This window comes from Delphinapterus leucas, chromosome 5 (assembly GCF_059928025.1).
Source record: "Delphinapterus leucas isolate spDelLeu-1000000601 "Yukka" chromosome 5, BTC_Dleu_Yukka2, whole genome shotgun sequence".
Classification (NCBI taxonomy): domain Eukaryota; kingdom Metazoa; phylum Chordata; class Mammalia; order Artiodactyla; family Monodontidae; genus Delphinapterus; species Delphinapterus leucas.
This window is the reverse complement of record NC_143133.1, coordinates 63,937,429-63,955,129: the sequence shown is the minus strand read 5'-3', so window position 1 is coordinate 63,955,129 and position 17,701 is coordinate 63,937,429. Positions and strand designations below refer to the sequence as shown.

At 37.0% G+C, this 17,701-nt stretch overlaps 1 protein-coding gene across 3 annotated transcripts in view; it reads left to right on the top strand.

The window, feature by feature from the left end:
* UGDH (UDP-glucose 6-dehydrogenase) overlaps positions 1-16,734 on the top strand; it is a 33,208-nt gene extending 16,474 nt beyond the window's left edge. For all 3 annotated transcript variants that reach the window (XM_030760194.2, XM_089911803.1, XM_089911805.1), the window contains 10 exons: positions 3,637-3,738; positions 6,298-6,498; positions 6,610-6,807; positions 7,274-7,421; positions 9,859-9,953; positions 11,439-11,569; positions 12,068-12,201; positions 12,620-12,711; positions 12,826-12,936; positions 15,407-16,734. In XM_030760194.2, the coding sequence (XP_030616054.1) occupies positions 3,637-3,738; positions 6,298-6,498; positions 6,610-6,807; positions 7,274-7,421; positions 9,859-9,953; positions 11,439-11,569; positions 12,068-12,201; positions 12,620-12,711; positions 12,826-12,936; positions 15,407-15,517 (1,323 nt within the window). In that variant the 3' untranslated portion in view covers positions 15,518-16,734. The remainder of the gene's footprint in view (positions 1-3,636; positions 3,739-6,297; positions 6,499-6,609; positions 6,808-7,273; positions 7,422-9,858; positions 9,954-11,438; positions 11,570-12,067; positions 12,202-12,619; positions 12,712-12,825; positions 12,937-15,406) is intronic.
* Positions 16,735-17,701: the final 967 nt, after the last annotated feature.

Sequence of the window (17,701 nt, the reverse complement as noted above, 5' to 3'; positions counted from 1 at the left end):
TAAAATCAGAGTAGTTGAGCTCTCCCAAGAAGAGCCTGTAGAGAGAACAGAGCGTGGGGTCAAAATGCTAATGTTTGATGAGGGGTGGAGGAAGAAATGCCTTAGAGAAGCACTGAAGAGTAGTTCAGAGAAGGTGAACCAAAAACCAGAAGAGTTTTAGTAGTGCAAGCTCCATAAAGATGTATATGTTTTGATTATGAGTGATGAACACAGTGACCAGTACTTAGTAAGTGCTCAACAAATATCAATATTTGCTGAATGAATGAGTAAGCTGTCAATTCTGCCAAACACAGGAGAAGTAAGAACAGAGACATACTCATGAAATTCGGTATTATGGGGGCCATTGTAACTTTTACAAGAACAATTACAAAAGGTAGGAGATTGAAGTGAAAGAGTGTAGGAAATGAGTAAGACTCTTCTTTTAAAAGGTTTAATTAGAAGGAAATAAAGGGGGTGGTCACCGGAGAGGGACACAGGGTAAAAGCAGCGATTTTTTTTTTTTTAATTTATTTTTGGTTGCGTTGGGTCTTCGTTGCAGTGCGCCGGCTTCTCATTGTGGTGGCTTCTCTTGTTGTGGAGCACAGGCTCTAGGTACACAGGCTCAGTAGTTGTGGCTCGTGGCTCTAGAGCGCAGGCTCAGTAGTTGTGGCACATGGGCATAGTTGCTCCGTGGCATGTGGGATCTTCCCGGACCAGGGCTCGAACCCGTGTCCCCTGCATTGGGAGGTGGATTCTTAACCACTGTGCCACCAGAGAAGTGCAAAAGCAGTGATTTTTAAACATATTTTTTCCTATGGTTGATAAAGAATCAAGCATGTTAACAAACTAAGGTAGACAAATCACATAGAGAAGGAAAGGTCAAAAGTATGAGAAGAAAGGGGCTAATTGATGGAATAAAGTCTAGAAAAATAGCAAAGATGATGGGATCAAAAACACCAGAAGAGGAATTGGTCTTGAAAGCCTCTTTCTCAGACTGGAGGGAAGTAAACAAGGGTGGATGAAGATACTGTTTTGTTGGTGGGAACAGGAAATAAAAGTGACTGAAACGTTGGTCATCTCAGTTGAAGGTGGGATGCCAGCTACTCTGAAGAAGATGTAGTGGAGGTTGGAGCAGTAATCTCAGAATGAGAGGACAAGTAAAAAAGTTACCAGGCTACATTGAAAAAACCCAGCTAAATGTACTTAGGGTCCATGAATTTATGTGTTCATTGTGGTTCTTTCTAGTCTTATAGGCTTATATTTTATGGGTGAAAACTATGTTAATAAAAAAGTAGTCATTTTTACCACCTGAGAAGTAAATAGTAATGACTATCAGATGAAATATGGTAATAAGATATTCAAGTTTTTACTCAGGCAACAGCATAATAGAAACTCTTAATATTTAACAATGAAGGGAATTCCCTGGTGGTCCACTGGTTAGGACTCCACACTTTCACTGCCAAGGGCACGGGTTCAATCCCTGGTTGGGGAACTAAGGTCCCACAATCTGCACAGTGTGGCCAAAAATACCCAAACAAACAAAAAAACCAATGGAAACATTCTGTTTTGTGTTGCCATATTTATTGAATAGTCATTGCTTTTTTGTTAACTTTGTTCATTAAGAAAACAATGTAATAACTACTTCTAAAAAGCCAAAACGGATAATTTGCTTTGCTTTTTCTGAGTAAAATGAAAGCTAATTTTATCCTGTGAAAGGATTTTTCTTCCATAAAATGTGCCATATAAATTCTAAATACTAGTTATGAAAATTACATAATGAATCTAATAAGAGGTAGAACCTATATTATCAACTGCTTCTGCATCCAGTTTGGATATCTACAAATATCCCATTGATTTTAACGGAATAATGTAGTTGTTCATTTTGAGGTCTTATTAAGACTTAGTATAAATTCTGCGTTGCTCTGATTTTAGGTTACTTTAATTAAATGTTAGGAGATTGTATAAGATTGAATTAAATCTTCTCTGTAAAATTCCAACTCCATAACCTTTTACTCTTATTTTCTAGAACCTAGTCAAAATAACTAAGGAACCAGTTGCCATAATCAGTGACACTATATTCATGGTGCAGTGGTTCATATATTTTGCCGGTCCTGTTATATATTTTAGCCAAACTAATAGAAATTTTGAATTTACATTTTACACTTTCTCTGATTGCTTATGTTAAAAGTCCACAGAACCATGAAGAAAAGTGAATTACCTCTGGATATAATTCTAGACCTATGCCCCTGAATTGACTTTTTACTTTGCTATATAGTTTTCTATACATCCATAATATTTTGGATATTATTTCAACCTTCTCTCCCAGGAGAGAAGGTCTGTTTTGCTTTGGTTTTTAAGAATTCTTAAACATGTCCTCCCCCTCCATGGTTTATTTGAATCAGAATCCAAGTAAGAGCCATATATTGCAATAGATTTGTATCACTTAAGTGTCTTTTAAGATCACTATATACATATATATATATATACATATATATATTATATATGCACATATATATACATATATATATTATAATATAATATATATATAATATATATAATATATATATATATATTTTTTTGCCTCACTGCACAACATGTGGGATCTTAGTTCCCCGACCAGGTATCAAACCTGTGCCCCCTGCAGTGGAAGCACAGAGTCCTAACCACTGGACCTCCAGGGAATTCCCTAAGACCACAGTTTTTTTTTTAATTTATTTATTTGGTCGTGTCAGGTCTTAGTTGCAGCACGTGGGCTCCATAGTTGTGGCTCCAGGGCTCCTTAGTTGTGTCTCACTGACGCCTTAGTTGCGGCATGCAAACTTTTAGTTGCAGCATGCATGTGGGATCTAGTTCCCTGACCAGGGATTGAACCCAGGCCCCCTGCATTGACAGCGTGGAGTCTTATCCACTGTGCCACCAGGGAAGTCCCAAGACCACAGTATTTTAATCTCTCTCTGTTTTTCTCTTCAGTTTGTTCATTGAAGAAACCAGGTTGTTTATCCTGTAGATAAACAGATTTTGCTGATTGGACTGGTCTGGTCAGATTTAGACCTGATTTTTTTGGGGGGTGGAGGCAAGAATACTTGTTAGATGGTGTTGTACAGCTCAAAATTCTTAATTATATCTCCTGTTAAATTGTATGGGAAAAGTAACAAATTTTTTAATAGAAGTGTTTCTTATAATGGGACTTAGAAAAAATATATATTTATGTGTAGAGTAAAGACTGTTTCACAACCACTCTGAATGGCCTGTATTCTATGGCCTGAATTCTTGGGAGTAAAAACCTGTATTCTAGTGACAATGCAAAATCAAATGTTTGCTTGAAACCACAAAGACTTTTGACTTTTCTGATGATTGTGTTGATACTTGGAGTTAATTGTTAACTCTTATGAAGAAGTCCAGAACATGGTAAAGAATGACATGCATTAAATTAATCTGCTGCTTTAATTGTGGCAAGTTCAGGTTTGCTTTATTTGTTACATAATGTACACCTGATGGCCTTCGGTACCAGTATAATCTTTGATTTTTCTACAGAGGTGTTATTTGAGAGCAAATCTAGACCTTAAATTACACATGACCTTCCCCTTAATGAATGTAAGTCATATGGGTTATCTCATATGACTGGTAAAATGTATGTACAACTTCTTTTCTTTTTAGCCAGGACTAAAAGAAGTGGTAGAATCCTGTCGAGGAAAAAATCTATTTTTTTCTACCAATATTGATGATGCCATTAAAGAAGCTGATCTTGTATTTATTTCTGTAAGTATTTTCCTTTGCTGTGTGAGTTTTTATGTATTCTTGTCTATATAGAAGTTTCATTGTATTTTAATAGTAAAGCCATTGGTATTAAGCCACAGCATTACTTAGTATAGAGTTGTCCAATTGAATTTTGATTATCACTAACTTTATCCAACACTTCACCAAACTCTATAATCATCTGATCATTTCAGATCATTGAACAAATAAGTTCAGAGAAAGTTTCTAATATGAGATCTAGAATTAGGAAGTGCTGGTAACATGTGAGCATGTGTGAGCACATATGGTGATAGTATATGTATTTCATCATTTCTTGTTTCCACTGCGTGGTGGAAGTGAGATAAAAAGAATCAGGTAAAGTTTGCTGCAAACTTACAGGCATCTCCGATTTAGATGAGTTTATGTTCCAAAAGTCATTTTAAATTAATTATTTAGAACTTGGCATATGTTTGTTAGGTTATTAGGCTAGTCCGCAGACACCTTCAGCTCATAATAGGGCTTAACTGTTTTACCTTTGTAATGAAACAAGTAGAATGAATGCTTGGGAATACCCTCTGATAATTCAATATTTGAACCAAGGTAACTTTTTTCTTGCTGTCCTGGTAACCATCTACTCAAATATTCTGTGTGTGATGGTATAGTTATCACCAGTTGGTGGCTGAGCTAAGGTGTTATATGACCCAAGACCTGTACAGCCTTAAGGAATAAAGGGAAAGCCGGTGGTGTGAGCTTTGACTGGGTTCCATGAGATAAACACCACGGGGTCCATAGAGCAGAGATGATGTTGAATTGATTGTGTGTTGAGACAAAAGCAGTACTGTGAAGAAATAGGAACTCCAGAAGAAAGTAGTAATGAAACCCTTGGTAAAACTGTGTTATGAATTCAGTCTCTCTTTTTAAAAATTACTTCAGAGAAAATTGGTGCCACTTCTATGACTCATCTACCCAATCTTCTACTTAAGCTTGCAGGAGGTTAGGGTAGAGGCATAGAAAAGGAGAAATTATTTTGGAGTAGCTAGATGCTTGGAGAAAATCAAGAAGTTACCTTAATCCAACATTTGGATAACCATAGCCTGGAATAGGAATAGGGGACTTTTCTATACGAAAAAAAAATTTTTTAAGTATCTATTCTTAAGGCAATAGAGTTCACCTTAGTATGGTCTGGCACAGACAGCTGATTTTACGCTTGCTTCTCTGCCGATCTAGCCTGAGCTGCCTTAAATCTTTCCAAGCTATTACTTTGTGTGCCTGTTAGGGTAATTTATTGTAGTATAACTCCTACCTAGTTCCCATTATTCTCTGCATCAGTTTTTTTGTTTTTTTTTTTAATGTGCTTGTTGTGTACTTTTCATTGTGGAAAACACCACACATACAAAAAATGAAACCAACAATATAGTGAACCCCATTGTCAACAGTTTTCATGGCTGATCTTGATTTATTTACTACTTCTCTCCCTTTCCTCCCACCCCAGATTACCCAGATTTTTTTTAGGCAAATTCCAGGTAGAAATAGTTTTATACCATTGAATCAGTTTTCAACCATTATCTTCAGAGCTCCTTTCCCAGGGAAGCCATCTGATCATCCCCATCTCTGGCATGTTTCACATTATCCCATTAACCATTTTTGCCCTTCTGTGTTCCACTGCACCCTTACTTCCACGTCTAGGTCTTTTCCTAATTTGTTCCATGCGTATAAACCACTTTTTCCTCCTGCTTTTTACACCTCAACCCAATCTTCACGTTTTGAATTATTTTGGCTTGATTACTTTATTTAGTCTCCCATTAAGTTATAAGCTTGTCAAGAGAAGACAGTTGTTGCTACTTACTGGTTCAAAAATTATTCCTACATAGAATTTTAGACTTTTCAGAGTACTTTCATTTTTACGAGAGTGTTATAAAACTTGTGTGTTAGATTTTAGAGAGTGTGTTATTCTCATTTTCCAATGAGGTCATTGAGACAAAGGCAGCCACACTTCTCCAAGTTTACATGATACAGCTAAGCCAAAACTAAATGCCTAGACTCTGGACTCATGATTTATTTTTCTTTCTATACGATAGTCTTTGTCCACATAGTATTCTGTATCCTGAAGGCGCTAGATAATTTCTAGCTCTAATGAGCCAAGAAAGCATTTGTGAATGATACTGCAGACATTTTTAAAAACCTATTGATATAGGCCTATAAAAAAGGAGAATAAAAAGGAATTTTAAGTTTAGTTTTAAAGACCAGGATAATATATTACATACCATCAAGAGAGGAAGAAAGAGAAAACTTACATTTCATTTCAGACTGTGAACTCCTTTTGGAGTCTCTTTCATCTTTATATCTGCAGGCTCAGCTTGGAACCTGCCTGCCCTGATTCTGACGCATATATAGTAGCTTCTCAACAGAAATGTACTGAATGAGTTCTCATAAAATATTATTTCCATGGAACTAATAGAGGGTGAAACCAGGGCTCCTGATGATGTTAACTTCCTAGTTGACTAGTCAGTTGATGGTCCAGGGCATATCTTGAAATCAGTGAATATCTCATACTCTGTTCTTAATCCTGTATACTTTGATCAGGTGAACACTCCAACCAAGACCTACGGAATGGGGAAAGGCCGCGCAGCAGATCTGAAGTACATTGAAGCTTGTGCTAGACGCATTGTGCAAAACTCGTACGGGTACAAAATTGTGACTGAGAAAAGCACAGTCCCAGTGCGGGCAGCAGAGAGTATTCGTCGAATATTTGATGCAAACACAAAACCTAACTTGAATTTACAGGTATAAAAAAAGGAAGCATTAGAATCTGGCTCTTCTTATGTAGATATCGATGCTTTAAAGTTGTCCGTAATTAATTCTAGCTTAAAACTTTCCTTTGCGTTGGGAGTCTAGGTGCTGTCCAACCCTGAGTTCTTGGCAGAAGGAACGGCCATCAAGGACCTGAAGAACCCAGACAGAGTACTGATTGGAGGGGATGAAACCCCAGAGGGTCAGAGAGCTGTGCAGGCACTGTGTGCTGTGTATGAGCACTGGGTTCCCAGAGAAAAGATCCTCACCACTAATACTTGGTCTTCAGAACTTTCCAAACTGGTTGGTACACAGCACTCAACTCTCTATTAAATTTAAAGCCAAGGACTTATTTCTGTTAACCCTGATAAGCTACACAGGTACTTTCTTAATATTAATAAAAAGATATGCTTTTGAAGATAATATTCTTGTATATTATGAAATAATATTCACAAGGGGATAAAATATTTGGGTATAAAATATTCTGGAATATGTAAAAGAAAATAGTAATTACATTACTATTAATGTAATTAATTAAAATAGTAATTAAAAAAATCACTCTTTCCTTTCTTTTACCCTTTCTTCATCATCTTTCTTCTCTAATTTAAAACATTTTCCCTTACCAACCCACCCATTGCCTCCGAAAATTGAGCCCATCAGTAACTTTTATATCTCCCTCAGTAATTTGGATCAACTCAATGAAATATAATACAGATATATAAAATTTTTATTTTAGCTCATCGTATTCTTCCTTTTTTTTTCTTTTAAGGCAGCAAATGCTTTTCTAGCACAGAGAATCAGTAGCATTAACTCTATAAGTGCCCTCTGTGAAGCAACAGGAGCTGATATAGAAGAGGTGGCAACAGCCATTGGAATGGACCAGAGAATTGGAAATAAGTTTCTGAAAGCCAGTGTTGGTAAGTTGAAATTTTTCTGTACATAAAGTAGGTTCATTTAGCTAGGTCTCTAACTTTAAGGAAGCCTTTGCTTAACTTAAATGCCCTTAAAATAATGATTCCATTATACATGTAGGCTTCAGCCTATTAGGAACTTTCTAAGTGAGGCAACTGTTACTTATATTGTTTAATAATTACTGACTGATTGGTAGATAAACATAGTTCAATGTTTTAGGAGGAATATATTAGTATTTTGTTAGAACATTTAGGTAGAATAAGTTTGGGAGACCACATAGGAAATCATGTAACACCTTACTGAAGCAAATAGGAAAAAATTCCTTATCATTTGCTTTTCCTGCTAATACAATTATGGAAATGTGACCTTGGTGAACTATAGTCAATCCTCATTATTTGTGGATTCCATATTTGTGAATTAGCCTACTTGATAAAATGTATTTGTAACCCAGCATCAATACTCATGTGGTCATTTGCAGACATGAACAGAGCAGCAAAAAATTTGAGTCACCCAACACATATATTCCCAGCTGAAGCTGAATAAGGCAATACTCATACCTTCTTGTTTTAGCTCTCATACTGCAGATATGTGCTCTTTTTTGTGGTCTATTTAGTGCTGCATTTTTGTGCTTTTTTTCCTGTGATTTCACTGTTTAAAATGGCCCCCAAGCATATTGCTGAAGTTTTGTCTAGTGTTCCAAAGCGTCAGCAAGCTAGGATGTGCCTTACACATGTGGTTTGATAAGCTTCATTCATTCAGGCATGAGTTATAGTGCTATTGGCTGTGAGTTCAATGTTAAATGAATCAACAATATTTTTAAATAAGGTGTCTTTAAACAGAAATACACATAAAACAAGATTATGTTGATCAGTTGGCAAAAATGTGACCAGAAGCTCACAGGAACCTAATGCTGTATTTCACCTAGGAGCGGTGCTTCAGTATTTGCTAATTCAGCGTTTGTGGCAAATCTGTAGAACATAATTACTGAGTTTAACAAGAACTGATGATGTTTCTTTTGCATATAAGTTAATAAGATTGATGTAAACGTAAATAGAGTCTTTTACAGATTGGGCCATAGACAGCCTTTCCTGTATTTCTGGGGCTTCATGACATTTCTCAGTACTGATTTCCCTGGCCTTTTGTATCTTTTTGATAGTTTCTCCTAGTGGCCATTTAATAAAAATAGCTCCTATTTACTGAAGGCGTATTATGCACCAAGTTCTGAACTTTATATATCTTAATTATTAATCCTTATAACTGGGACTTCCCTGGTGGCGCAGTGGTTAAGAATCCACCTGCCTTTGTTATACAGCAGAAACTAACACAACATTGTAAAGCAATTATACTCCAATAAAGATGTTTAAAAAAAAAAAAAAAAAGAATCTGCCTGCCAGTGCAGGGGACATAAGTTTGATCCCTGGTCCGGGAAGACCCCACATGCCATGGAGCAGCTAAGCCAAGCCTGTGAGCCACAACTACTGAAGCCTACACACCCTAGTGCCTGCACGGCAGGACTACTGAGCCTGTGCCCTCTAGGGCCTGCATGCCACAACTGCTGAGCCCGCATGCTGCAACTACTGAAGCCCGTGCGCTTAGAGCCTGTGCTCAGCGACAAGAGAAGCCACTGCAATAAGAAGCCCGCGCACCGCAACGAAGAGTAGCCCCTGCTTGCTGCAACTAGGGAAAGCCCGCGCGCAGCAACGAAGACCCAACACAGCCAAAAAAAAAAAAAAAAAAAAAATCCTTATAACCTTTTACATAGGTGTTGGTATTTCTAGAGATGATTAAGGATTGGGGGAATTTTTGTAACTTGCTCAAAGTCATAAAACTAATGAGTGGCTAGATGTTTCTGACTCCAAAGCCCACGCCAACCCTCATTGTATACTGCATTGCAGTAGAACAGGGGTGGGCAAACTACAGCCCCCAGGCCGAACTGCGGCCCACAGCTTGTCTTTGTAAATAAGTTTTATTGGAAAATAACTATGCCCATTTGATTACATATTGTCTATGACTGCTTTTGAGCTACAAAGGCAGAGTTGAATAGTTGTGCCAGAGACTGTATGGCCCATAAATGCTAAAATATTTTTTACCTGGCCTGTAAAAGTTTGCCAGCTCTATGTTAGAGTTAGAGATGCAGGGCAGTGATACCAGCTGAATGAAGGGAAAAAATAGAAAATATAGCCACAATAAAACTTAAGCTAGAAAGTGATTTATAATTATTTAAGATTATTTATAATTATTAGGAAATTATTTATAGAGTTGATTAGTTGCTTGCAAATTTCATACAAGTTATAAACTCATTAATTTTCCAACATTCAAATTTTATTATTAAAAATCCAAGCATAGGCCCTCTGATTAGTATGACAAAGAAATTTGTAATATGATTTAGTTGTTTGGTTCCTAAATGAAAATATTATCTTTTTTTTTTTTTCCTTTCTTCAGGTTTTGGTGGGAGTTGCTTTCAAAAGGATGTTCTGAATTTGGTTTATCTCTGTGAGGCTCTAAATTTGCCCGAAGTAGCTCGTTATTGGCAGCAGGTATTAATCTTTATAGTCAACAGCTTATGATTAACTTCTAATTAAAACATGTCACCCTTTTCTGTCAGATGTTTTTGATAGGATTAATTTTTTCCAGAAACTCAATTATTATTATATTCAATATGTTCATTTTAGGTTTATTTGCTGGGGTTCTGTGTTTATAATTTGTCTTTTTTGGTAATCATCTATGATGGAAGTTTATGATAAACCAGTATTCCTTCTAATTTTAATAACTAAATTTGCTCCCTGAGTAAAGCAAGAAATATTACTTTTAATTATAATTCTTCTCTATCTTGAAAGGCTAAGATAAAAGTAAAGGCAAAAGAACCTCTATTGTCATGCTTCCAAGTGGTTTGCATATGTTGATATTTGTTTTGTCCCTTTGAGATTCACAGAGCTAAAATTAGAGACCCTTCTCAAACTGGAAATAGAGTTAACATTTATTGCATGCTTACTCTGTGCCAGGCACTCTTTTAAGCACTTTACATGTAGTATCTTAGTCCTCATCGTTAATATTATCTCTCATATATAGATGAGGAAGCTGAGGCTTAGCAATGTTAAGTAATTTGTTCAAGATACCAGCCAGTGTATGTAACTTTCCCAAATATTTTTTCCCCAAGTTTACAGTTTTTCAGATTTCAGCAGTGAATAGGAATGGAAGGAAATTAACATTTTTAGGGAAATGTACACTTTTAGGTTCATTTCACTCAATCCAGTATGATGGCTTTATCTTACTGTCCGTTGTGGGGAAAATGCAGATAAAGGCTTGATTTTCGAAAACTTTCGGCTCATTTCTCAAGCTCTCAGGCTCTGAGACGGCTTCTAGAAGCTTAGAGCCTTAAAAAAAAGTCTTTCCTTATATCCATCTGGTCACCAATATGATGTCTTGTTTGTAAATTCTTAGGAGAGTAACAGATTAGGTGATCAGAGACTATGTTATGTTTTACTCGTAACATTTAGTTAAAAATTTTGCCAGATGTTTGTGCTGTTATGGTTCATCCAGAGGCAGCTATAACTCTGTACATAGTTTGACTGTTCTCTGTCCACTTTCTACTCACACTCAGTTTTGGTGAGGGGTCGGGGGTAAGCATATGAAGGAGTACTTTGGGGTTTAATTGCTTCCACAGTGTTTGGAGAAGTTGGCTATGTGCCTTTTTTTAGGTGGACTCATGGCTGGACCTCAAATGGTGTTGAAATTTAGCTGTGCTCCCTACCTTAACATCCGTCCCAGCCCAATGCATGGAAAGTTAAGCCAAATGAAAATGAAAATTTTCAGGCAGGCTATAAGGAGTGGGGGGTGGGTAATTCTTTCTTTCTTTACTTTTTTCAGTCTGCAGATACTAAAGAGGTTGTTAATCTTTGTCTCCTGTTAATTTATAAGGCTTGTATTCATACGAGAGTACTCACCATAAAGCTGTGAGCAGTGCATGGTACAGGCTGCACCTCTTCTAACTGATCCTTGCATAATTGTCCTTGTTATTTCAGGTCATAGACATGAATGACTACCAGAGAAGGAGGTTTGCTTCCCGGATTATAGACAGTCTGTTTAATACAGTGACTGATAAGAAGATAGCTATTTTGGGGTTTGCATTCAAAAAGGACACCGGTGATACAAGGTACCAGTTCTTTGAAATATTTCAACCTTTTTGAGAATGTTAACTCCTCATCTTATCCTGATTTTTTTTTTTTTCTTTTAGGTAAGAAGTGGATATATTTAGAGAGAAACACACTCCACAGACAGAGTGTGGGCCATCTCAGAAGGCGAGAAAGGCCTTATCCTGATTTTTTGATGGTGGTTGTGTATGTGAAATACATGTATGTATATAGTATAAAGAATAAAAATAAAGTGGACATCAATATCTTCACAAGAAATAGAATCTCACCTGTATATTAAACCCCTTAGGTATTAGAATATATGCCATTTATGGGACTTCCCTGGCGGTCCAGTGGTTAAGACTCTGTGCTGCCAATGCAGGGGCTGTGGGTTCGATCCCTGGTCGGGGAACTAGGATCCCACCTGCATGCGGCATGGCCAAAAAAAATAATAATTAAAAAAGAATTTAGAATATATGCCATTTAAAAGTGCAGCAATACTGATTTTTTTTTTCCTTCAGAGAGTCGTCTAGTATATATATTAGCAAATATTTGATGGATGAAGGCGCACACCTCCATATATATGATCCAAAAGTACCAAGGGAACAAATAGTTGTGGATCTTTCTCATCCAGGAGTTTCAGAGGATGACCAAGGTAAGTAGGCTTTGAGTCTCATGTATCACTTTGAGTTTGGGCCCCCAGACTTTGTTCTCTAGCAACCTTTGGTTGTTCAGTATTTATCATTTATATCATTGGTAGGCCCCTCTTTTCAACCTTATTTCTCTAAAATTAAACTCTCAGACATTGTTTCATCAAATTTGATTTGAAGTAATCAGCTGTGGGTTAGTCTAGTGAGTTTTCCAACATATTCTAAAAAGTCCCGGAGATTCCAAGGAGTTGTTTCTGGGGCAAAATTGGGAGTACTCCAGGCCCCCCCCATTACCCCTACTCACACTTCAACCAGACCATTCCACTTCTGTCAGACCCTCAACTCCTCCAGCAATCTTAGTGTTAAAATGCATAATTTCAAATCACTCCTTTCTTATTCCAACTTTCTGTTGGGTTGTTATAGTGGCCCGGCTGGTGACCATTTCCAAGGACCCCTATGAAGCATGTGATGGTGCCCATGCTGTTGTGATTTGCACTGAATGGGACATGTTTAAGGTGAGGTGACAGTAGTGAGATTAAGGAAAATTTTAGAGGTGTTCTAGTACCATTTGGGGTTGAGTATGTGTTCCCATATATGCTCTACTTGTTTCTTTGGTTCTGTCTTTACAGGAACTGGACTATGAACGCATTCATAAAAAAATGCTGAAGCCAGCCTTTATCTTTGATGGACGACGTGTCCTGGATGGGCTCCACAATGAACTACAAACCATTGGCTTCCAGGTAAGCATGATCCTGGATTGGTTTTGTTTCATTTGTTTGGTCATTTCCTTTTTAAAGGCTTTGAGTTTTAGAACTTAAAATTTTTTTTCATTTAGCAATAGCGTAACTCTGGGCAACATGTCAGTCAATTCTCTGGGAAGTTCTGTGGTATTTGTGAAGTACTACACTCCGTCCTTAAAATTGTGATCTAAAGGTCATTCAGTGTTGGTCTTTCTTACATAATATCAGTTGCCTATCATATGGGGCCAAGATATACCTTGCCTTAATTCATATAAACATCAAGTAAGAAAATATACACATAGAAAATTTTTTTCCTGGAGCCTCCAAAGCTACTCTGCTGCATTGTCTGCATCACACTGACCCGCTCTGAGGCCAGGTCACTTATTCCTTTATGAATGTTTTGAAAACTGCAATATGCAATATAGTTGTCACATGCTGGTATAGGATCCTATGCCTCTGGGTGCCCAGCACTGTGCTGGTGCTGTGAGAGGTCTGAATGAAAAGTATGGGAGCTGCAGTGGTGCTGGCCCTCTTTTAATTCAGAGTTTGTCAGTTAATTATGGAACGTTTAGAGAGCTGAAACAAACCTGCACAGTACATTTTATGTTGCATCCATTTCAGTTCTACCAGGGGCTCCAAAAGTATTAATAAGAGGGAGCTACTTTCCATTTCCTCAGAGCAGAAATGGAGTGGGAGGCTTGGGGGGCGGCTGGGAGGATAAAGAAATCTGCCGGGAGATTGCTGTCAGCATAGTCCTGAAGCAGGGCAGAGTGCAGCAGTGTTTAGAGCTGGCTGTGTGCGTCTGCTCAGCACCAGCTGTCTTGGAGAGGTACTGATAAGCCTTCATCCACTGTTGAAAATATCTGATCTGGTTCTCTTAACCTGTCACAGACTTGTTGAAGATCCTTCTTATTTAGAATTCAGTGCCCATGTCTCATTCATGAGAGATTAACTTGCAAGAAAAATCAGATGACATCCTTGTCTGTTCACACTCCATCAAAGACCTTGGGGACCCTTTTTTAAAAAAAAATTAATTAATTAATTTATTTATGGCTGCATTGGGTCTTCGTTGCTGCATGTGGGCTTTCTCTAGTTGTGGTGAGCGGGGGCTACTCTTTGTTGTGGTGTGCGGGCTTCTCATTGCGGTGGCTTCTCTTGTTGCGGAGCACGGGCTCTAGGCATGCGGGCTTCAGTAGCTGTGGCACACGGGCTCAGTAGTTGTGGCGCACATGCTTAGATGTTCCACAGCATGTGGGATCTTCCTGGACCAGGGATAGAACCTGTGTCCCCTACATTGGCAGGCGGATTCTTAACCACTCTGCCACCAGGGAAGTCTCCCTGGGGACCCTTTTATCCTACTCCTCCTTAGTGAGTAATGTGACTCTTTCGCAGTCATGACTGAAACTCAGCAATGTTATTTTTTAAAGATTATTTGCAGGCACAGACACATTTTCTCTCATTCCTGTTTTACTCATCTAAAGGAGAAGATATGTAGAGGTATATATATTTAAAATGAGTTTGAGTTCTTATAAAATTAACTTTTCCAAGTAAGGATTAAAAAAACAATTAGACTGGAATTACTAAATAAAGGGAATTTATAAGCCACTAAATAAGACAATTAATGAATATAAAGCAGAAGCCCTTTGTGGTACTAGTCAGCATTAAATATTAATTTTTAATTAAAAAGACATTTATGAAGATTGTTTAGTATATTTATCTGTGCTGTGTGGAGAGGAGATAAACTTATGACTATTAAAGAAGCAGTTTCTTTAAAGATAAGATTGATTATTTTGGATAGAGGGGAAAAATTTTAAATGTAATATGCAAAATGAAAATTGACTGTTGATTTATTGAAGGTTGGCTCGCATGCCTGATACTGTGCTGAGCGCTTTATCTAATTGAATCCTTACCACAACTCTTTGAGGTAGATGGGTAACACCATTTACGATGAGGAGGAAAGACCTTTGAGGGTTTAGGTAACAGCACTTATCAGTCAGGATTCCAGCTGGAGCCTTTCAGACTCTGAAGCCTGAACTTCTAAAAAGCTATGCTGTTATAGCTTATGCAAGCTTTTTAGAATGAGGGAAACAGACATTAGAATAGAGTTTGAAAGAATGTGAATTAACTGGAATCCAGTCTATTTATTGCTTTCACATGTGCTACTGAAACAATCGTGGCAGGTGGTTCCCAATTCTGTTTGAGGGGGTCTGGTGTCGAGAATGACAGGAGTCAGTGTGCCCTGTTATGAATATGAAAGGGGGAATGCAGACTGACTCTAGAAACATAAACAGTGTGGAAGGAACCAAAGATCTTTCATAGCAGCCCAGACGACTTGAGAAACTTTTTCTGCCTTTAAAAAGAAAAAAAGCATTTAGGTTTTAGCCCTTATTATACTACATTACAGAGTTTTTACATTTAAGTATTGTAATTGTTAATAATTTTCTTTCTAAAATCTTTTTTTCCCCTCTAGATTGAAACAATTGGCAAAAAGGTGTCTTCAAAGAGAATTCCATATGCACCTTCTGGTGAAATTCCAAAGTTTAGTCTTCAGGATCTACCCAACAAGAAACCCAGAGTATAGACATTGCCATTTTTATTTGTAATTTTTTTGGTACTTCAGGATAGCAAATATCTATCTGATATTAAATGGTAAATGAATCAAGTGCTTTTAAGGAAACAAAACTATTTTTTTAATAATCAGATTTATACTAGCTGTATGGGAATTAGCATATCTGGTAATTATGAAACTAGAATATTTTTTACATATTTTTATAATATTGTTACCTCAGTGATTGGATGCATAGCAAATAATTGTGTTGGTTTTAATGGTGTCAATTTTTGTAAAATTAAACTTCAAACACTTTTTACTTTATGTCTTTAGGCAGCACTTGAATATCACATTGTAATGGGAATGGCATGCTTCAGTTTTTCTGATCATTGGTTTATCTACTTGTCCTTAAGTATGTATTTTAAACCATGAAATGACTATGCTAAATATTGGGCTAAACCTGTTAACCTTTCCAAAAGTGTCATGGAAGTTTAGAGGTTTCTGGATTAATTGGGCAAGATGTTTTCCATGCCATTTCTTGTCTCTCTGAACTGAGGAGGATGCAATGGACAGAATGTGGCCTTTGAGCTTTTTTTTCCCTATGCTTCCATGTTAGAAGTAACCCTACAAGTATGGTTTGGTTATTGTTCTTTTGTTCCTTTTGTTTTAATGAGCTGTGTTGTTGGTTTTCTAGTCCAAAAAGATCATCACTGCCCACTTCCAATCAATCCAAATAAGACAAAAAGGCAATATTTTTTTTAACATGAAGAGAAAATCAGTGTAGTGAAATGAAAATCTATTTCACTCCACTTCTTGTTTTTCCTCACTGATCACTATGTTTTTTTAGTCCAATATTTGTTACTTTTACTTTGCATTTTCTTCCTGTAACTCATTGCAATTTCTCCCTTTTTCTTTAAGTAATAAAACCAATATAATCTCATATATAAACTTAAAGAAGTAGATTTTACAAGTTATGTATAGCATAATCCTAAAATAGGGAATTTTGTGTCTTCAACTACTTTTTTTCTTATGTCTCTTTGACTTATATTTGATTTTCTCTTGTGTTTATCATTATTGAAATATGTCAGATGTCCATTTGATGCTTGTGCTCTGCTGAGCATATACAAATTGAGTTAAACAGTCTCATCCTTTAGGAATTTTGCGGTTCAATAAGGATACAGAGACAAAGATGAGGACAGAGACACCTACAGAGGTATCAAATACATAAATAAAATATTCTGCATAAGCCACTGTGTGGGTTATTTTTTGTCTAGTGCAAGTAACTAGTAAGTCATGACAGTATGACATTAGACAGGAAAACACTCCTTACTTTTTTGAGAAAGGGGAATTATATTGTTCTTTCAAATGATGCAAGAAAGCGAGGGAATTTAGCAAACAGACCAGGTATTGGCAAACTAAATCCCATTGGCCAAATCTGGCCAGCCACCTGTGAGCTAAGAATGTCTTTTACATTTTTACATGATTACATTTTAAATGGTTATATAAATTGCTATCTGGTCCTTTAAGAAAAAGTTTGCAGACCAGAGTGAAAGAAACAAAACACCAAAAAGATAAATGCCAGAGTATTTGAACATAAGATGATTCCTTGCTCATAAGACTTTGAAGTGAGGATGAGCTTATTAATTAGAATTTGCTTTACATTTCTGCTTGAAAATATTTTTGTACTGTGCTTAATAATCTTGTATTCTAGGAAAGGGATTATAACCCAAAGATGTCTTGCTAAAACAGATAGAATTAGGCACTGGTTTCAAGTTGCAGGATGCTTCAGTGCCTAGGATTGATAAGTAAATTGATAAGTAAACATGTAAAATATAGTTACTGATTAGAAGGTAGGAGAACTGGTAAGTGGAAGAAAATACAAAAGACAGTTCATAGAGCCATGTAAACTGGCTCTTTGTAATGGGGAAAAATTCCCCAGTGACTGGGCAGGTAACTTACAGCTATTTGAGGCCTTTGTATGAAAAGTTGGAAGGAGATGGTTAGCCTTGTTCTCCCCTATTAAGAAAATTAAAGACCATGTGTATTTTAAAAGCTGATACAAGATTTCTGTTTTTAGGCGAATTCCCTGGTGGCCTAGTGGTTAGGATTCCAGGATTTCGCTGCCGTGGCCCGGGTTCAATCCCTGGTTGGGGAACTGAGAGCCCACAAACTACACAGCTGTGGTAAAAAAAGATTTCTATTTTTATTAGCTAGTAC